The sequence below is a fragment of the Lactuca saligna genome, chromosome 2, assembly GCF_052625555.1.
Source record: "Lactuca saligna cultivar CGN05327 chromosome 2, ASM5262555v1, whole genome shotgun sequence".
NCBI classification, from domain to species: domain Eukaryota; kingdom Viridiplantae; phylum Streptophyta; class Magnoliopsida; order Asterales; family Asteraceae; genus Lactuca; species Lactuca saligna.
The window spans coordinates 148,802,223-148,824,899 of NC_136418.1; the positions used below are offsets into that span (position 1 = coordinate 148,802,223).

At 34.3% G+C, this 22,677-nt stretch overlaps 1 protein-coding gene across 1 annotated transcript; it reads right to left on the bottom strand.

Annotated features, from left to right (window-relative positions):
* Positions 1-8,637: 8,637 nt before the first annotated feature.
* Positions 8,638-11,095, bottom strand: LOC145032024 (beta-1,4-xylosyltransferase IRX14-like). Its single transcript, XM_078980689.1, has 3 exons — positions 9,900-11,095; positions 9,276-9,830; positions 8,638-9,178 (listed from the first exon to the last, which is right to left on the bottom strand). Exons 1-3 carry the CDS (start codon positions 10,649-10,651, stop codon positions 8,941-8,943), a joined length of 1,545 nt encoding a protein of 514 aa, XP_078836815.1. The 5' UTR covers positions 10,652-11,095; the 3' UTR covers positions 8,638-8,940.
* Positions 11,096-22,677: the final 11,582 nt, after the last annotated feature.

The window sequence follows — 22,677 nt, forward strand, 5'->3', positions numbered from 1 at the left end:
AAAAACAATTTTGGAGACAAAAATTCAGGAATCAAAATCATATAAAGGGAATCAAATCGTTGTTCCCGAAAAGACCCAAACAAAATGAAACAAGTAAACATTCATAATCGTTATTTACTCCCTCCTCAACATAGCGACTTTCCTCCACATTGTTCCATTTCAGTTAATACATTATCGTTTTCTCGATCGAGATTCTTTCTTTACTTTACTTCTACCTTTTGGGTTCTAACTTTCTCTACGTAAATGAAAACATGCTTGTGTTTTTGTTCTTATTTTAACATGTTAATAGATTTCTTTTGTTTTTACTTAAGTTTAGATTATGAATTTGTTATTCGTATTTAAATCACATTGATGTGGACTTTGATCTTGGTATAAATTTAAAAGATACGATGTGTTCGCCAACGAGCTTTTAGAATGTTTTATCTTTTAACTATAAAAAAAAATTGAATTAAATAAAAAGTTGTGTTCGACATACTAATTTTTAGTTTTTATTTTAAACAAAAAATCTATAATCCAAAAACCATTTCAAGTTAATTTTTTGGGACCTTTTAGCTTTTAATTTTATGTATCATATAACTTTTTTCGAACACATTTACACAAATAAACGTTGTAGCAATCAACAATCAGTTCTAATTAGTTTCGTCAAACATATACATATATTATATAATATAATATGAAATTAAATAAAAAAAATAGAAGATATGCTTTTATTTACACATTACTTCCCAAATCTAAAACCGACCACGACTTAATCACTATTATGCAAACATCATTTTAACGAAGACTTTTAATCACTATTACGCTAACATTATTTATTTGTGTTCATATTATATATAAATATATATATAATGTTGTGATAGATACATTTTTTTTTATTTCTCTTCGTGATATCTTCAGATGGTGTTTCTTTAATTACTATATGCAAACATTATTTATGAGTGTTCATATTCTTATAATAGTGTCTTGATAATTACATTTTTTTTTATCATGCCATATTGGGGAATGTTTAAAACGAGAATTAAAAAAATTAATAATACAAAAATAAATCTCAACCACTAAACATATTCTTTTAGGGATGAGCATTAGAACCGTCGGAACCGGAACCAAACCGAAACCAGACCGGAAGCGGAATTGGTAATAAGGTCCGGTTACCGGTTCTCTATTTTTATGAAAATCGGTTGACATTTTTCTTTTGTTTTTTAAAATGCGCATATCTCATTAATATGAAGTCAAAATTATTTGATTTTTTCCAACATGTAATTTGGAGTTTGTAATTCATTTTTGACTTTACAAACATATGTTTTAGTTACATATTGAATCTAATACATGCCATGAAAGAAAGAATATTGATGTTGCGTTTTTTCTATTTCAGTATTTTTTTTTTTTTGAATCTGTTTCATTTTTTTAAATGAGCATAACTCATTCATATGACGTCGAAATTACTTAATTTTTTTTTTCATCATGTAATTTGGTGTCTGTAGTTCATTTTAGAGTATAAAAACACATATTTTGATTAGATATTGAATTAGTTATATACCCCGGAAGACAACATATCAATACTGCGTAATGTTTGTTTCAATTTTTTTTGGAATCTGTTCCGTTTTTAAAATGCGCATAACTGATTCATATGAAGTCAAAAATACTTGATTCTTTTTTCATCATGTAATTTAGTATTTGTGCTTCAATTTAGAATGTAAAAAATCTTAATTTGGTTAAATATTGAATTATTTACAAGTTTCGGAAGATAGCATATCATCTATAATATTTCAACCGGTTCTAGTTTGAAAAGTAACCGAAAAATCAGGACCGAAACTGGAACCGGCGGACCGGTTCCCGGTTCTTATAATATAGGAAAATCGGTTCCGGTTCCGAACCGATCCGATTCTCAAGCTCATCCGTAATATAGAAAACACGAATATATCATATTTCGTGAATTTGTATTCACTGTAAATAATCATTCATATTGATATAATTATTTTTAGAGTAAAACGAATTCTTTTTATTAATTTTTATTATTTTAGTTTTCTTACATTTCATTTAAATATAAATAAACTCTTGAATCTTCCAACGGCTCAAATTTAATGTTTTAAACTATTTTTTTAATTGTCTATTATAAATATCTTCTACCATTTCAAAACCATGTTTTTCTTTCTTTCACTTTCATTCCATTTTACTTTATTATCTCTACATTTCAATTCAATGTATTCTATGTATTTGTAGAATGGTTTGAAATCAAAGAAATAACGTTGGTCCGAGCATACATTGACACTTTTGGAAATAGGCAGTTTACTCAACATATATCCTTATATTTATGACGTTTAGTTCTCGATCACTTGAAGCAACAACTTCAAGGATTCAGATCATTCGACACATCAAATTGCTTCCAAATAGAAACAACAAAAAGGGGAAAAGTTTAATGTTGTTTTCACCTACAAGATAAACATCCGGAACCCGAAGTTTCCGATGAAGAAGTTTTAAACGCAACAAAAAATGAGTATCACAATCGCTAATAATGGAAGATTTTTGTCACGAGACGGCATGAAATTTTTTAATTTTTTCTGAGTTTAAGTATTTCTTTAAATTTGTCGTGTTTCTAGTATGGTTTTTTCGTTATTTTGTTTGTTGTTTTAGGATTCAATTATTGTTATTATAGTGTGGTTTTTAATTAAATGTTATTTTGAAAGAATAAAAAAATTCTTATGTTTTATTTTATTTTATATTTTCTAATTTAATTAAATAAATAGTGTTATTTTTTATTTTATTTTATATTATTTAATTAAATTAAATTAAAAATAATGATGTGCAATTGGGCTAAATTACTTTGGTTAAGTTACTTGGAAAATATATTATTTTACTATCTTGTGGATTAGAAAAGATGAAAAAAAATTGATATAAAACTAATATTATGGGTTAAGTAAGTTAAAGATTCACCATATAAAAGAAACATATATATTACAAAAATGGTTCAAAATGATTTGATGGTCTTGTGTATGTAAATGGTTTTGTACAAAAATTTCTAATTGTTTTTATGTAAAAATTATGTTTTATTTAATGGTTTTTATGCTTAGACCGAAATAGTCCCTATAAATTTATTTAAGACAAAATTTTATAATTGGTCTATATGGTTTATAAAATATTTCACTTTCAGGACTTTCAAGGAACACATCACGCCACTGGTCCCTATGGTTTGCAAAATTACATGAATGGTTTTCCTACTGTTAAATCTAACTTTTTAACTGTTCGATTTTAATAAAAAAAGATTATTTTACCCATGTATCAAATTTACAATATACTACAAACCTCAAACACCATTTGTGTCATTTTGAAACTTTGTATATATATAAATTATAAATATAAAATTTGTATATATATAAAAGTTATATATATATATATATATATATATATATATATATATATATATATATATATATATATATATATATTTCAACAATTTAATAATTAATTTTTTTTTAAATCTTTTTGACATTTGGTTTTCATGTTTTATTTTATAATTTTAGTTATTTATGGGGTTTTAATGTTTTTATTTATTTTGATTCAAACAAATAAACTTAAATTCAATAAACCATGTTAAAACCGTATTTTCTTTAATTTTTCTTATTTATGATGTGAAGCGTTTAAATTTTTTTTTTAAAAGTTTCTGTCGTTACATTTTATGTTATTTTTACTTGGATACTCCATAGCAAATATCCTTAATAGTTTTATGTTTCTTCTATTTTTTTTTTTTTGATTTTTTTATTCAAGTAATAAAAAATAGAAAAACAAAAAACAAAAACTCAAACACCAATATTGTAACATAGTCTAATATATTAATACATTTTACAATTTTCTTCTTTTTTTGGGTTTTTTTTAGTATTTTTTAAATTTTTTCTTATTATCTTTTTTTCGTATTTGTTACAAAAACCATAAATAATCAAAATTATAAAAAAATAGAAAAAAAAACTCAAACACCAAAAGTGTAATATACTTTAATATATTTATACGGTTTACACTTTTTGGTAAAGATCAAAAAGTTATCAAATTGATGAAAAGTAAATTGAAATAATGAAAAAAAATTTAAATAGGAAAAAATTAAAAAATACTACGAAAAAAATTAAAAAACAATACGAAAAAATAAAAGAAAAAAGAAAAAAACCAAAAAAAATGAAAAGTGTAAAATGTATTAATATATTACAGTATACTACAATTTTGGTGTTTGATTTTTGTTTTTTTATTTTTCATTAGTTGAATCAAAATAAATAAAAACAATAGTAGAGTAATAAATAACTAAAATTATACAATATATATATATATATATATATATATATATATATATATATATATATATGGAGAGAGAAAACAAAATGTGAAATAATGATAATGATAAATGCAAACATAAAGTTCGTAACAATATTAACTATAGAGCATCCAAGTAAAAAACATGAATTGTAATGACATAAAAAAACATTAACGCTTAAATTCACGAATAAGAAAAACTACAGAAAAAATGGTTTTGATATGGTTTATCGTATTTAAGTTTATTTACTTGGATCAAAATAAATAAAAACCTTAAAAAAACCATAAATAACTAAAATTATAAAGTAAAAATAGAAAAAAAATGTCAAAAAGATTTAAAAAAAAGTTATCAAATTGTTGTGTGTGTGTGTATATATATATATATATATATATATATATATATATATATATATATATATATATATATATATATATATATATATATATATATATATATATATAATTTATATGTATACAAAATTTCAAATTTTCAAAATTACACAAATGGTCCTTGAGGTTTGTAGTCTATTGCAAATTGGTTGAAGGGTAAAATAGTTTTTTTTATTATTAAAATCTAACAACTTGAAAGTTAGATTTAACGGTAGGAGGATCTTTTATGTAATTTTACAAACCATAGGGACCAATGACGTGATGTTTTTCTTGAAAATCATCAAAATGAGATATTTTATAAACCACAGGGACCAATTATGAAATTTTGTCTTTATTTAATGGTCTCCATATTTAGAAAATTTACATAAATGTTCCTTATAATAGCAAAATTATAGAAGTGGTCCACATGTTAGAAGATATTATATTAAGGGTCCATCTTTAAGACAAAGTTATAAAAATGGGCCCTTCAATAACATGATTACAGGAATAGTCCTTTATGGAATGCCAAAATTACAAAATAGTCTCTAAATAAGACAAAATTACAATAGTAATCTTAGTGTAATAGCAAAATTATAGAAATGGTCCATTTATAGAGAACATTAGTAAAATGGTATCAAAACTATCATCCATATTAGTTTATGTAACGCCCGCGTTTCCAGGCTAGGTATTATCATTGATGTAATAGTCTAGTTTAACCCTTGTAACTCTTTTTAGAGTATTAATGATAAAATATTTGAGTATTATATGAATTATGTGTTTATTTTCTTAATTATTATAATTTAATGAATTAAGAATAAAATAAACGTCAAACTTGAAGTGTGGGATAAGCCCGATAACTTTGTATAAAGATGTAGTGGTCAAAACAAGGATTCCGAAGATATAAAGAATGCCGAAATCCGAGTTCTAACGAAGAAGTTATGACCTATCGAAGTTTCGCGACAGAACTAGCAACGCTGAATGACGTAAAAAGTGAAATTTACGTTAGAGCGATATTTAGCCTTAGTGATCTAAACGAAAGTCGTAGATTTCATTAAACCAAGAGCGTGCATAAAAAGAAGGTCCAAATCTGACTTCGTATGAGGAAGTTATGATTTTTCTAAGTTTCGACTTAGCAGTATGCAGCCCGAATACTCGATTTGAGACCGAGCGGTTTTTAGCCAAAATAATATAAATGAGTATCGAATATCTCGTTAATAGTAGTGAAACGATAAAAAGATAGGCGAAAACGGACGTCGGATGAAGAAGTTATGAATTTATAACGGAGTTTTCCTGTTCCAGCCTACTAAAAATAAATAATAAAAATAAAGTCAAAATTAGCCAACAGAGTCTAAACGAAAGTTGTAGAGCGTAGTCTCACCTACACGGGGATATAAAGAACGTTGAAAATGGAGTTCGTATGAGGAAGATATGAATTTTTGAAGTTTATTAAATATTTTCGATATTTAATTTAAATATAAAATAACCGATATTATCCATGGGGGGAGTCAGCGAGTTGATCCACAATACGCCCAATGTAATGCAATTTACGCCCAACGTAAATCGGGTTTCAGCCCCCTATAAAAGGATGTCGAGGGCAACCGATTCTTTTGCTCATTTCTTCTCTTTCTCTCGCGTTTTTGCATCGTTTTTCGTGCAAGAATTATCCCGAAGCCCTGGTATCATTCCCGAGCCCCGAAGCAAGTCCCGAAGCCCCGAAGATCCCGAGAAGCGCAATTCCCGAGCCGAAGCTCTGCCCGCGAGGAGTCCGGTTTTTGTGAAGATCTTCCAGGTCTACTGAAGAATACTACTTCTACAAGTAGTAGTGTTGTCCAATCATCTTCTGATCAAGTGAGTGTGTAGTTACTTTCTTCTAACGCATAATTATGAAGTATTTTATACGAAATACGTGTTATGTGTATATTTTGTTGTTATATGTGTGAATGTTTATTCACTTTCTTCTATCTCATAGATATGATTTATTCTCTATGAAATACGTGTTATGTGTATGTGTCTCATCTGTTGTTTGGAATATGTATTGAATGAGAATGCTATAAAGGTTTTAAACTATGTATAAAAACATATATTTTTATCTACTAATATGTCGGGTAGAACATGGGTAGATAGTTGTGTGATAAACGGATGAGAGGCCTCGATGTTGTTTTTGATTCAGTCATCTAGCGGAGTTTAGATAACGACCACATACTTTTCTAGACAGTCATATGGAACGCTAGCAGATTCGCAACCTGTAGGTGTTAATGAACTTGGGTGTTCATTCGTTGTACTCCATCCCCCTCATGGTTGCCTTATTTGACATATATTGTCGGGAAACCCCCGAATGCATGTTTTGTCGCCCCGATGAAATATTCTAAGACTAGTTCCCTTGTGTTAGTTGCTTTAGGGACGTAAAGTGATAATAATGGGAATGGGTAATTGGGTTATTGTTGGTTGGTGGAATTAAATATAATTATTTATTGTGGGTTGAAAACCCTGTATGCTCACCAGACTCCTAAGCCTGACCCACTCAGTTTATTTGTATTACAGGAAGTGGCGCAAGGGCATAAGATGGATGAATCATCAAGTTGTTTTGTTTACAAGTCTGTATATGTATATATTTGTTGAATGACTTGTAATGTTATCGTTTATGCTTTATGGTTTGTATCGAAACATGACATCCCGAGTTTTGATTATATGTATATATTCCTACAGTCTCCTCTTGCATCTCCATGTTGCTATCGGATTCAATTATAGTGAGCTCATGAACTTCTTCATCTACTTCAAGCGCCTTAAATGTGTCTTGAATTGGGGTGTCCAAGTTGAGGTTTTTCCAGATCGAGTATGGCTCGTCTTGGATTCAAATTCAATAGCTATGCTCATGGCTTTATAAACCGTTCTTGGTTTATGAATTCTTACATCTGTTTTGAGATCATCTTTGAGGCCGTTTAAAAACACCCCTAAAAGACATTGTTCGGGCCAATTGGTAACTCGAGAGGAACGTTTTGTGAATTCTTGCCTGTACTCTTGCACCGTACCTATTTGGTGTATGCTGCATAAGTATTCATCAGGGTTCTGAAACTCTGTTGGATGAAAATTCTTTTGAAAAGCTTGTACTAGTTCCTCCCAAAACTCTATGGTTTGATCTGCAGATAACCAGGAATAAAGGTCTAATGCATTGTCTTCCAAGTGCATGGACGCAACATCTACTCTTTCTTCCTTTGGAATGTTGTAGTAACGAAAATACTTCTCGGCTTTGAGAATCCACCCACGGGGATCTCCCTCACTAAAAATGGGAAAATCGATTTTATTGTAAGGTCTATAGCGTCGGTTATTGCTTCCAGATGAATCTTCATCATCGTGTCGATGAAATCCACTGTTTGATTTTCCGTTCTTCTGGTTCTGCATTTTGAGTGCAGCAACCTCATTCTGTAAAAGGTCCATGGAAGATGCGATCGCCGCCAATTGAGCATTAATAGTGTCGGGTTGACTGGTGTTTGGATCTGGGTTACTCCGGGTTTGAGGAGCCATCGATAGTTTCCCGGCAATGGAACCAAATGATAGGAATTAGGGATTCACTCAGGCTAATTGTGATTAAACAAACTAAAAGTCCCAATTCGAGATGGGTGAAGTCTCCAATACATAACAAGATTACTAAAAACTGAACTAATGAAAAACAAAGAACGAAGCGTTCTAACAAGGTAAAATTAGCAACTGCTCTAAATTGCTCTCCACCAGTCCATATCCTTGGGACCTGTTTGACCCAGTGGGTTGACCCAATAACCAAAAAGATTATTGATTTGTTCCTCATTAGTTGATAAAGGATCACGTTTCTTTTTCCGGGTATAGACCCTTATTGGATTCGTATCAGATTTACAGAACAATCAGTTCGTTTAGAGTTATGCTCCTATGAAAAAAGTCTTGGATAGAAGTAAGATCCATCCCATATATTTATTGAATTTCAATATATTTGTTGTATGATAATTTGAGGCATGAATGCAAGATAGTATTTTCGAATCTTTCAACTATAACCACCTGAAACTTTTTCAACTGTGATCTATGGATACAAATCTTTTTTAACTTTTAAGTTCCTCAGAATAAGAAAAAAAGACTATAACAAGCTTTCCTTTACCAAACACCAAAACCAGAACTAATACAACCAATTGAATTATATTGAATCAAATCGTAAACTTAAAAAAAAGAATAGTTGAATTCACTCTGGAATCTTGAATTCATGTTATCTCAAATAGTTGCCATGCATATTCTGCATCAAATCAAGAGGGCTAGCTACTTCTCACTTCTTTCATGGACATTTGTGTTTTTAGCTTCATGTTTTCTCTTCCCTCGTGAACTTCTTCTTGATTTTGGTGTTCGAGTTTTTGTTGGATTCTTCTGAGAGTTTTCTTGAATGCCATTGCCAGTCATCACCACTTTCTCACTGTTGGATGCAAGATCAAGAGTTACATCCGGCCATGGTGTTCTCTTTGCAGCAACTGTCACCTCTAATGGAGGATCAATTATCCACCTGCATCAAAATCAGAAACAAATCTCAACACCAGAATCACAAGAAAGAAAATCTTGAATTGTAACTTGAGGAAGAAGTAAGAACTAAGAAGACTAACCCAGAAGGAAATTTGCTATCTGCACGAGCCTCTGCACGAAGCCACCACATCATCACTTTCTTCCCGCAATTTCCTAATGGTTCCACCATTGATGAGTCTTTAAGCAAAGAAAGAGGATTTTCAATTTCATCAACTTCGTTCAAATCCTTGATCCACTCAGGTTTGAATTCAGATTCTTCCCAGACTAATCTTGAGTTCATTACAAATCCAGACCATTCCAGTTTTTGGGGCAACACGATTGCCATATCACCAATGTAATTTGCACTCTTTTGTTCATATGCAGAAGAATTAAACGTGTGCCACCCGATTGAATGATCAGAGGAGTTGCAAGCTGGACCTTGGATTGGCAATGGTGATTTCTTGTTGTCTGGTTCGTTTAAATTCTTTTGAACCTCAAAAGGGTCTTCGTTAGAATGACTGGAATGAAGAAGAATCCCTACTGAAACAGCGCCAATCCATTCCACTTTTTGGATCTCATCGAAGAGTTCTAAACTATGCATGTTGCTATCATCGGCAAACATAACAATTCCATCTAGTTTCTCTTCTCTCACAACTCTGGATCATTAAGAATTACATCTATTAAATTTTGAATTCAAATAGGATTATAGGATATGTTATGATTACCTTAAAGCTTGCAATCGCATCTCGGATTCCAGCTTGTGACGAGCGTTCCAGAAAATGGGCATCTTCTTCTCGAACCCAATATGCTTGATTTGAAGTTTCGATTTTGCCAGCAACGCTGCCGTTTCATTGGTGGCGCCACCAGCTTCCACCACGATCCATACGACTTCGTAGGGCAAATTCATCAATGTGTGCATCAATCCGGTTAGATGTAAGGCTTGAAAAGTTCGAACGTAAGTTGGAGTGACAACAATCAAAGGTCTAGGGTTTTTAATCCCGTACTGAACCTTCTGTTCCCGCTGAACAGTTTCCATGATTCTATGAGCTTTCATTACCTCCTCCGGGTTGGGATGGGGCCACGGTCGGATCCGGATCCCGTGCCGGCCAACCACCACCCTGCTACTACTCGTAACAGCATCGGTTTTATTGAGAAGCGGTGGTGAGATGTTTCTGAGAGAAGTAGTGAAAGAGAGCGATTCGGCGATATCGGCGGCAAACGGCGAAGTTAATCTCGAGGTGTATAGATTGTTAGTGGATGAATTTGAGAAGAGGAGGAAGAAAACAAGACGAGAGAATCTGAATCCAAGGACAAGAGAAATAAGGCAGCATAGACAATGGAATACTATCCAAAAAATAGCCGCCGGAGATTTCGTAGCGCCGCCGCCATCAGCAGATGCATCTAACGGCGATACGCCTCTAAAGCTATTGCTCCGGCCACGGTTGGCGTGGCTCTGCTGCAATAACTGAAACTTCATCTGACTCCAATTGATTCCCCCCTCTCTCTATGAATGCTAGAGAAAGAGATGCAGATGGGTTTGGATCGTTGAAGTTTGAAGAGATGATTCCGATTGTTGTTGCATAAGATGGTGATATGTTGAGGGAATGATGGAGGTGGGTTCAGCTAACTTGGTATAGGGTTGTTGAATTGTACAAATCAAATAAGATGCTTTGAATCTAAGGATCAATCTGATAGGTTTTGACGAATTATAAATTCATATCTGAATTTCAACGGCAGGTATGGAGTGAGAGGAAGAATTGTCGGCCAACGAACTGGGGTCGTTGAGTCGTTCTCTTTCCAGGCGAAGAAGAAAGGGTTTCCGATTTACAACATCAGATATCGGCGTTCCATATTCCGACACAGTGTAGCTTCTTTGAGCAGAAGGTGGAGTAAATCCAGCTGTCCGTACCTTTCGTTTAGGAATTTTCATTTACAAAAACAGAATTTATAATTTATAATTAATAATTAACTACAAAGAGAAATATTTTTTATTTTATTAAAAAGAAACAAAAAAATAACTTTTTTTTTTTTGTCTAAAAATTATGATTTTATCATAACATCATTTTTTTTAGATGTCATGATTTTATAAGCTTTTTTTTTCATAAATATAATTTATCAGAATTATCATTTTTTAACCGGTTACCATGTTACGTAAGTATTATTTTGACGGGTGACAAGCTTAACAATATTTAGACTATACAGAGTCGAGTTGCCAAGGAAGCTCGCTAACATTCGCCAAAGAATAGGAACACCGCCCCTTAGTGCTTGCTAGGGGCTCACTATGCTCGCTATGGATTTGGCAAAATGAGAGAGAAAGAATTGCTTGAGGGTGATTGGTTACAAAAAATTTGACCACATCCATCATTTTCCAAACAAAATTTCACATTTCTTAATTAATTTTTTTTACCCGGTTTTAAATTTTTAAATTTCAATCTAACCTTTATAAATTAACACCACATTCTTAACATTCCACACACACAAACTATCATTCTTTCTCTCACAAATCGGCTCTTTCAGTTATTAAAAAAATCATCATCATCATCATCATCATCATCATCATCATCATCATCATCAGACAATGTTTTTGATGGCATAATACAATCATTTATCTTCATACGTAATATGCTAAAACAACATCTTAACAATCATGAAGTGAACACTTAAAAAAGTGTTGGCAGATAGTTGTCAAAGCATCTTTGTTTCGTGATGTTTCTACTATGACATAGGTGATGTATACTTGTATCATATTGCATAATATGATACTAGAACATGAAGGAAATGTGATATGTGTCTACGACGAGAATGAAGTCATCCCCAAGACATAACCACTTGAATTTGGTGGTCAATAATGGATATGAAGAATAACGATTGTGAACAATGCAGTAATCCATACCGATCTTCGCCGCCATTTAACCGATCATATTTGGATGATGAATAATCTTGATCTTAATATGCCTCCGGAAGACAAACTGGAATGTTAGTTTTTGGAGTTGCTTTAGTATATTTTTTATGAAGTGTGTTTTAGTTATGGAGTGTATTTTTTTATGTATTAAGTGGTTTTCTAAGTATTAAGTCATGTTTTTAGTTATTAAGTATGTGGTTTGATTTATTAACCTGTTTCTAAGTATTTTAAGTTTTAATTTATTATAACTTATTTAATTTAATATGAAATGTTTGTGTTTTAAAAAATATAATTTATTTGATATTAATTGTTCGTGGTTTAAAAAAATAAAATATATTTAATATTAAGTGTTTGTGTTTAAAAATAATTTTTTGAAAAAGAAAAAAAATGGAGTGTCACCACTCCCTATGAAATGCTAAGAATTGGGTGTTATCGAGGTGACAAACAAAAAAAATGATGTGACACTCAAAAAAATGATGTGACAAGGTGCTAGGAGTATTACCACTCCTTACACATCAGTACCTAAGTGTCATGAAAACAAAGAAAATGACATAGAGTAACTTTTCTATTTTATATATATATATATATATATATATATATATATATATATATATATATATATATATATATATATATATATATATATATATATATATCTAAACATGGTTTTCATGATGGTTTTTATTTTGGTGAGTCAAATTTGAATTTATAAATGAGTTTTTGTTTTGTTCTTCATTACAAATTTGATTCGTCGATTAGGTTTAACCTCATCATGATCTTCATTCTCATATTCAATTTATCAACGAATTAAACACATATAAACCTAATTTTTTTGAAAACCAAACAAGAAAAATCCAATATTCAAACTAAAAAAGATGATCTTGATTCGATTCAATAAGTGGAGAGGTTAGACACATGAAAAACTATGAAATCCTAGATAGATAAATATAGATAGATAGATCAATGGATAGATAGAGAGAGAAATCAAACCTATCCAAACCCAAAGGAAAAACTAAACCAAACCTTAGAGAGTAAGGGATATTTGAGACTTTAAATTACTTTTGTGGTTTTGGGAATTTAAGACTTTAAATATGAAAGTTTTTGGTGGCCACGACATTATGGTGATAGCACCACGACATGGCAGAACCCATTGGAACGCGCCTTCATTTAGGGTACCACGACATGGCAGGGTATTGGCCATGACATGGCAGCTACCAGCATGAAAAACCCTAATTTTCCGGGTTTTAAGCCCTATATAAGGGATTTGATAGCTAGGGTTTGCTCACCCTCAACCTACATATATCCTTTTCAAACTACAACAACCCTAGCCTCCATTGTTGTCATTTGTGGGCTTTTGGTGGTGTTCTTGGTGTCTTGGAGAAGAAGAAGGTATCCTTAGTGCATAGATCCAACAAGCAAGCTCCCCCACCACCTTGTAACACATATTCTGGACCATTGTAAATCCTCAAGTTCCAATCTTTATGTTTCATGCTTCTAGATCTAGGTTTTATGTATTTTCCTCGTCCACGAGAGTGTGAGTGGACGGATTGCATAAAGTTGAAAACTTTATGAATCCTTGAGGTCTATTTGTAGTTCATTGTTCCACATCTGAAGTAATATAGAGTTTTGATTCCTTGCTTAAGGTTTTGACCTCGTTTTCTCCATCTTTATGACCTAGCTTGGGAAAGACATGCATGTATATTAAACAATGATTTATATGACTTGTGTGGTGTAAGAAAGTTGTAACATCCCAAAAATAAGTCCCGTAAATTTTCATTTTTAAATTAATAAAAGAGTAACTCATGTCATTTTCATAAAACCAGGGTAATCAACGTTTTATCAAAACATCATCATTATCAGAGTAAATCACATAAGGCAACCGAAACCAGCCCTAGTAGGGCTCTCCAAACCCGGACATGAACGAATCCTTTCTCATCCTAAAATAGGGTTGTTAATTGGGTCAACTCGATCGGGTTTCAGGTTAAATGGGTCGGATTAGCCGGGTTTTCTTAAAAAATAATTTAACCCGACACCCGACCCTTTTAAGGTATGTGTTGGTCAGGTTCGGGTTAATCGAGTTTCGGGTTAATAGGGTCGGGTTAATAAACTAATCACTTAATTTAAACATAATATATATATGGTTTTTTCAAGAATGCAATCTGATAAAAACTCAAACCATTTTTCTACTCTTTTCTTAACATCAAGAATGCATACAAATTGAAATAAATTAAAAAGAAAAGATCATGGACCTCATGGTTATTACAACATACGAGAAAGCATGCATACAACAATAGCTCAAAGAGTTCTTCCATTATAAATATTAAATAGATGAACTTTCAATCTCTAGTGAACGATCAACAACATGTAGTTTATTCATGTTTATAGTTAGTTTAAAGTAAAAATAACTATCAAAATAAAATCTTTACTTTCTCAGCCGCTCCAATACTTTTGAGATGTGGAGGTTTTATATCTTTTTGGACTTCAACTTCACAAATGGGAGTTACTTGACCCTCGTATGCTTCTAGAGTTACAAAAATTTACATTTTTAAAGGGTTTGCCACCTTTTTGTAATGTTTAAGTAGAGAGCAGTGGAATATGTAAAGGTTGTGAAAATCAACCAGGTTGTTCGGGTTGACCCGAAACCTGATTTTTTTTATTTTTTATTTTTTTTTGTAAAAATCAACCCGACCCTAACTACAATCGGGTTTGTCGGGTTATCCCGAATAACCCGATTTAGAATTTTAACCATATTGAAACCGACCCTAATTACCTTATTCGGGTAAGGGTCGGGTCGGGTTAATCGGGTTCGGGTTTTTTTGACACCCCTATCCTAAAACAATCCCAATCAGGAAAAACCACTTCTACTTAACCTAGAATTTGAAGCCTCGAATTGGTTTGAATCCCCAACAGACCTCCCATACTGAACCATTGCTAATTCCATTCCACTGGCCTTCTAAATGACTATTTAACTTCTACTTATCTGAGGTTCCCACTTGAAAATAGAATCATAGACCATACATTGTTGACGACAATTTTTCACTTGACCAAATGGATTAGATATTCTTTCAAGAGAAGACTCATCCTGTTGATAACAATTCCATGAATATAATGAACAACGTGAGAAAAACTGGGAGATAAACCTTCTAGTGCTGAACAAGACATTACTTCCTTTATGTGCCAAACCAACATACTACTCTTGAGATTCCGAAACCCCATAGTTTCTTGACCCCCATCCTCATTATCTTCTTTAATCTTAAGGTTCTACCCTAAGAATCATATATCCTTCATTCCTAAGGATTGACATAAGGAATAGGCATGAAGTCCATCGCAACCCGAGGTTTATACAACAAGCACTAAATCCACATAGTCGCCAGGGTTTAGGCACCAAGTATGTATGGTCACCAGGGTTTAGGCACCAAGTCTGTATGGTCACCAGGGTTTAGGTACTAAGTCTGCATAGTCGCCAGGGTTTAGCCACTAAGTCTGCATAGTCGCTAGGGTTTAAGCACCAAGTCTGCATAGTCTCCAGGGTTTATACAATAGGCACTAAGTCCATAGTTGCCAACATTTATCTAATAGGCACTAAGTCCATAGCTTCCAGGGTTCTTAAATTACAACTGGTGAACACATAGTTCAAAAATACCTAATCCATACTCCCGGATCTAAAACTAACATCTCTACCTGATCCATACTCCCGGATCTGGTATGTATGATCCATACTCCCGTATCAATAACTAATAACTATGTTTATACTCTGCTAGATGACTAGATCATCTTAAACATCGAGACCTCTCATCAATTTTTATTTCATCACACATCATCTAATTCATCTACCCATGTTTTACCAAACATATTTGTAGATATAAAATACATATATAGTTTAAATCAATTAAAACATGTATAATATGGTTCATTCATCATAGATAGCAAGTATACAGATAATATGCACACATAGCTCGTAATTTATATAAAATACTTCATATCTATGTGTAAGATGAAAATAATATACACTCACATTAGTAGCGTGAGTTGATAGAATCTAACTAGAAACGGTTGGCGATTCGTGATCGTCGGGCTCGGGATGCGGAACAGCCTCAACAAACGAGAGAGAAAGAAAAGAATTGGTGTAAGGAATGAAAGGGTCTCGCTTGCTATTTATAGGCTGTTTTTGGCCCTCGGTCTAGCAGCTCCTGAAGCTGCGTAGAGAGTTTCTGCATCTCCGGTGGTGCTAACCGGTATGGTGCCTTTACTATCGGAGCGGTGCCCGACACCAAGTCAATGCGAAACTCCACCTGCCTTTCTAGAGGCACTCCTGGTAACTCTTTGGGGAAAACATCCTGAAAATCCCAAACAACCGGCACATTACCTACATCCTTCGTGATCTCTACCCTTGTATCCGAGATACAAGCCAAAAATCCCAAACAACCCTGCTGCAGAAACCTCCTAGCCCTCGCAGCCGAACAGAGAGTCGGCCCCTGCGATGCCCTATCACCATGTATCACTAGTTCTCCCCCCACTTGTGGTTCGAACCCTCACCAACTGATGCCTGCAGTTAATCATGGCCCTGTTGGCCCCCAACCAGTCCATTCTGATAATCACTTTCAGCCCTCGCAACCGTATCGGGACTAAATCGACATGATATCTCTCACCGTGCACATTCAATACATAGTCCCGATACACCCTCGTAGCACTAACGGTGCGATCATACACAATCTCCACTTCAAGCGGGGAATCCAAAGTTCCTGGCGCTTCCCGAAACTTCTTGATAAGCACAAGAGATACGAACAATTGGGTTGCACCCGAATCAAACAAGACATGAGCAGACATACCATTGACCAAAAAGGTCCCTATACAAGCATATAATATGCACAAGCAAATCAGATACATAGAGTAGGGAAGAGTAATTACGTACCAGCCACGACATCTGGCGCTGCGCGTGCCTCTTTGGTAGTCAGTTGGAATGCACGACTCTTCACCGTTGGAGCTTCCGCCTAAGCAGGGCGAAAATCGGTAATACTCATTGTGGCGAGTGTAGGCGCCGCCACTGCTCCTACTCCTCCTGCAACTACGGGCAGTTGACCCGCTTGTGGCCAGTCTGGTTATAGTGAAAACAGATTAAGCCTTTCGTAGGGCAGTCCCTGCTCATATGGCCTTGTTGGGCACATGGATAACATCGTGATCCTATGATACGACAAGCTCCATTATGTACCCGACTACACTTGGCACATCGGCCTCGACCCTGCTGGCCCTTGCTGGAAGCGTCTGACGTCTTAGGCTTCTTAGCCTACCCTACTGCTGCTTGAGCCTGCTCGAGCTTCCGCTTCGTGTGGGATTCCAGCTCCATTTCCTGTTCCCGGGCCTTCTCCACTATTTCATTCATGGTCTTACACCCCGTGAAGGTCACAAACTCCCGAATATCATCCCTCAGCATGGAATGATATCGGGTCCACCTCATTTCCTCATCAGTAGCGTATTAGGGAATAACCAAAGCTCGTTCCTGAAACTTGGCGGTGATCTCTGCCACAGTCTTGGTGGTCTGCTGGAGTTCCTGGAACTCCCTCACCATTCTCTGCACCTCGATGGCTGGTGCAAACTCCAAATCAAATCGCCGCATGAATTCGGCCAATGACATCTCAGCCACACCGACTGCTCCCACATGGCTAGTAACTTTACCCCACCAATCTCGGGCTCTATCTCTCAACATACTAGAAGAAAATCCCACCTTTGACGCCTCCAGACAAGAACTTGTGCGTTGGGCGTTCTCGATGTTCGCGATCCAGCATCGGCTAACAATGGGGTCCCTAATCCCGAAAAACTGCGGTGCTCCGCACGCCTTGAACTCTCGAAACAAGGGAGTTCAGGCCCCAACCTGGCCCGCATCAATCTCAGCTCTGAATACCCGGAGCCTCTCCTCCATAATCTCCATCATGCCTTCCTTGGTAGTCCTAAAGATAACTAGGGTAGCGTCAAGGATTCCCTTTGTAACCTCAACTTCAATGAGCTCACGTAGCCTCTCATCAATGACATCAATAGTGTCGCCTGATCCTACACCGGATCCAGATCCCGATCCTGATCCCCCCGCTCCAAATCGTGTAACCACCATGTTGAACTGAAAATTCATAAATCATAACAATCAAGATTTCCACACAAGGGATCTTCTTACACCATTCCTCCTTGAAGTTGTCAGATCTAACATTGGTTCGGGTATAGGTCAAGTGCTTCCAGTAGTACGGGCCCAATACTACCTTCCATACCTACCTGTACCTTTCCCCACTGTTCTACCTGGCAACCCTAATTCATCCCATAATAAGCCATGTACTACAAACCACCGCACAACCCAAATCCTAGGCAGGTCTAAGATTTTCTCTACCCATATCAAACAGACAAATCATACCAGGTTGCCTTTATGCATGCAAATTATACACAGAAGAGGATCAAATAGACTTTCGAATAACATATTCTACCCAAGGAGCACGACCCGACAAGGAGCAGGAAATAAGGCCAAATCGATCATTCTAAGGCTATAAGATCCTAACTGTATATAATTTTAAAAGCATACACATAGCATATTCCATACGACCATCCAAATTCAAATGTCAAAATAACATGGCTAGCACCTTGGGGAACTACTTACTTGGCACGGCTGATCACGCGCGTTGCACTCTCATCTTTTCCTTCATTCAAAAGCTTTTTATGTAATTTTGAAAACAATTTACCGTTTCCTTAGTTTGAGTCCTGACATACTCGAGAGTATGCCTAAATCTCTCAAATCAAGGCTCTGATACCAACTTGAAACGACCCAAAATTTTTACAAATAAAATTTTCATTTTTAAATAGTCAACTATATTTCATAAAACATGAAGATTTCAATAGTTATTGTCAAACCGCCAACATTACAGTATTTTTGTTTTCAAAACATTAGAGTGTCCCCCAAAACATATTGGAAAAGAGAGATAGAGTGCACGCTGCATCATCATGCCTTGCCTTTACCCTTGGGATCCAATGTACCTAAAACAAATCCACAAACGGTAAGTTGAAAGCTTAGTGAGTCCCCAAGAGCATACCCCACACAAACCACATATCACATTAGCTATAAAGCTACCTCTACTACATATCGGATGTCAATTTAGCTATAAAAGCTATCTCTACCATTGGCACATATCAATTAGCTATACAAGCTATCTCTACCGTTAGCCACAAAGGCTATCTCTACCATTAGCCACAAGGCTATCTCTACCATCAACCATAAAGACTGTCTCTACCATTAGCCACAAAGCTATCTCTACCATCAGCCATAAAGGTTGTCTCTACCGTTAGCCACAAAGGTTATCTCTACCGCATATCACGCATACATATATATCACACACCTCTACATAACAAGTATACCAACCATCATAAAATGGGTCGGCCTTAGTGCCTTAGAGCCATTGGTATGGTGAGAAGACTCACCTCTCGAAAGTTTAACTGATAAGCTGAAGTTAAATATATCCCACATGCTACTCCTTCTCAACTGCCCATATTCGATGAATAAATAACTCAACATAATCCCAAGAATACCCCCAGGATCAACCCTGGTTAAAGTCAAAGTCTATATAGTCAAAGTCTAAAGTCAAAGTCTTTCTAGTGGCATTTAAGGTTTCAAACTTCAGATCCATACTCTCCTAGTGAGGATATCACGTAAAGTTGCAAACTTTACTTGCATGCATAGTATCACATGGCAATAACACTAAAACTAACATTCAAATAAGGTTCTTATGCATGGAGAGGGAATGAGCTCAATAAAATATGAAACTTTATGATACTCGGGGCCTAAAAAAGTCCAGATCTGGAAACATATCCTTGTGATAGGTCCAGATCTAAGTTTGCTTCCATTTCCTCAAAGTTGGTCACAACTCTCAAATACAATTTATTCTTAAGGTAACAGATTCATACCTCAAATCAATGCCCAAGACGAACTAGATGCTAGATCTAGTGTTTTCCACTTGATACTTCTTCTTCAATCTTGGAATCCTCCCTAAAATTTCAAGGATAAGCTCCCAATGGGTCATACTTCACTTACAAGAGGGTGTGCGACCGTAAATGTTCTTCTATGGTGCTAAGGGAGGCTACTGGGGGGGACAATGACGTTTATATAGGGGAAAACCTAAAATTTAGGGTTTTCTTTAAACAGTTCGGACTCGCCGAGTCGGTCCCATTCCGCGTTTCATGATCTCACGACCCTACGCAACGATTTGACCTCCTAACTCGCCAAGTCCATGCATAAATCATTTCCAATTCAAACGAGGTGTTACAATATTTCTATAACTTTCATGAAGATCCTTGGTGGGTATAAAATGTTTATGTTATTAAAAAAATTAAAGTCTTCCGTTGCCATATTTTTCAAGTTTATGAAAATATTTTTGAACTAAAACCCAACAAATACTTTTTGAAACGTTCTCCAAATGCGATTTTTGGTTACATGAGGTGCAATTCTTGGGCCACCTTGTCATCCAAAATGATATTTTGGTCGAACCGGCCAAGATCGAAGCCGTGATGTAGTGAGAGTTTTCAAGGTCTCCATATGAGATTCAGAGCTTACTAAGCTTAGCAGGGTATTATAGGAGATTCATTCAAGAATTCTCCAAGATCGCAGTTCCTTTGACCCAATTAACGAAGAAGAATGTCACTTTTTTGTGGGGACCTAAGCAACAGGCGACATTTGAGACCCTGAGACAAAAAAATATGCGAGGCTCCGATACTAACCCTTCCCGAAGGTGTGGATGATTTTGTGTTTCATTGCGATACGCCAATTATGGGTTTTGGTGCAATACTTAATGAGAGGGGTCATATGATCGCGTACGCTTCGATTGAATTGAAGCCTCATGTGCGAATTATCCTACTCATGATCTGGAGTTGGGAGTTGTCCCCCCCCCCCCCCCCCCCCCCTTAAGATTTGGCAGCATTACTTGTATAGGTTCCGATGTACCATTTATAAGGATCATAAGAGTTTGAGATATTTGATGGATCAGTCGAACCTAAATATGAGGAAGCACAGGTGGATGTATGTGATGAAAGACTATGATTGCGAGATTTTGTATCATCCTAAGAAGGCCAATATAGTGGACGATGGTTTGAGTTGCAAGACGACTAGTGCTCCTATCTGAGACCTATGCTTGAGGATGATTATCACTTCACCACTGTTGGATTTGCTTAAACAGACGCAAATTGAGAGGTTGAAAGAATACAATCCAAAAAAGGGTTGTTCGACAATTATGATGGAAATACAACATGTAAATAGATGAAAATGCAATAATACAATCCAAAAAAAGGTTGTCCGACAATTTATGATGAATTTAAAGTTTCCTCTACTTTCTATAAAAATACCAAAAACCAATTCTTGTAGCACTCAATAAATATAAAAATATCTGATTATTTTCATGACTATATAAAAATATGTCCATTTTGGTATATATCACTAACTTTTTTTTTTCCCAGAAGATGATTATTTTGTGACGCATTATTCTTTTTCCCAAAAGATGATTATTTTGTAATGCATTATTCTAATTTCGAATAACGATGTACAAGTGCTAAGGTAACCCTCATCAAAGATCGTTTAAAATTCGGCCTCATTCCGAATGAACAACCACTAAGCCCAATTGAATAATTTGAGATATCTACTTACTCAAAAATTTAAATCCACACTCAATTATTTGTGAGAATTTAAAAAATTGATCATAGTATTTATATCAACATATGTATTTATAAGTCACATGTGTTCGGTAGTTAAAATTTAAACAACAACAACAACTTGTGTTGGAGATATTTTTATAACAATCGTGACAACAATGTTATATTATATTTTTAAACCAAAATCTCTATACTAATAAAAGAGTAGTCATTTTATCATGTGTCACTATATTAGACATCTTAATTAATATGATGTCACTTGTCAATCTATTAGTCCTTCATTTTAAATTTATTAGACCTCTTAATTAATGTGATGTTATTTGTCAATGTATTTATTCTTCATTTTAAATTTTATATTATTGTTTTCATTAATTCACAAATAAAAGATGTCTAATATATAATAAAAATTAATTTTATATATTTATTTGAATCAATGATTATAATTTCACATAACTAATAAAAATATATCGTAATTAATAATTTATTTAAAACAATTAATTAATAATTTTACGATTTTACTATAAAAATTTAATTAATTTTATACCCATAGTTTTCATGGGTTATAAACTAGTGTTATATAATAATCTAATGAATGAATTTTAAAAACTAAAATCATGTTTAGAGTTTATACTGGTTTTGGACCTTTTGGTCCATCGAGCCTCAACGGCTTTATATTTAGGAAAAGACCGGGTAGAATAATAAATTAGCAGAAAACTAGGCCAAACAAAGAGGCTAAAAGCACTGGACTTAATGGATCATAATAGCCACTAGCAAACTAGCAATCACGATTTATTTTTTCCTCTTTTGACATTTTAACAACGAATATTGATAGTCCGATAAAATACCCCCATATATAAAGGTGTACAAATTGGTTTTTCTTTTTCCTAAGATCGGATCAGTTTTGAAACCGGTTCTGATTAGGTCAATTTGGTCAA

Bases quoted from the DNA above. Each gene is read 5' to 3' on its own strand.
- LOC145032024 (XM_078980689.1), bottom strand. From the start codon at position 10,651: ATGAAGTTTCAGTTATTGCAGCAGAGCCACGCCAACCGTGGCCGGAGC. The intron at 9,831-9,899 runs GTAATCATAACA...TTAATGATCCAG, and splicing joins ATGCGATTGCAAGCTTTAAG to AGTTGTGAGAGAAGAGAAAC. The intron at 9,179-9,275 runs GTTAGTCTTCTT...ATTTTGATGCAG, and splicing joins GATAGCAAATTTCCTTCTGG to GTGGATAATTGATCCTCCAT.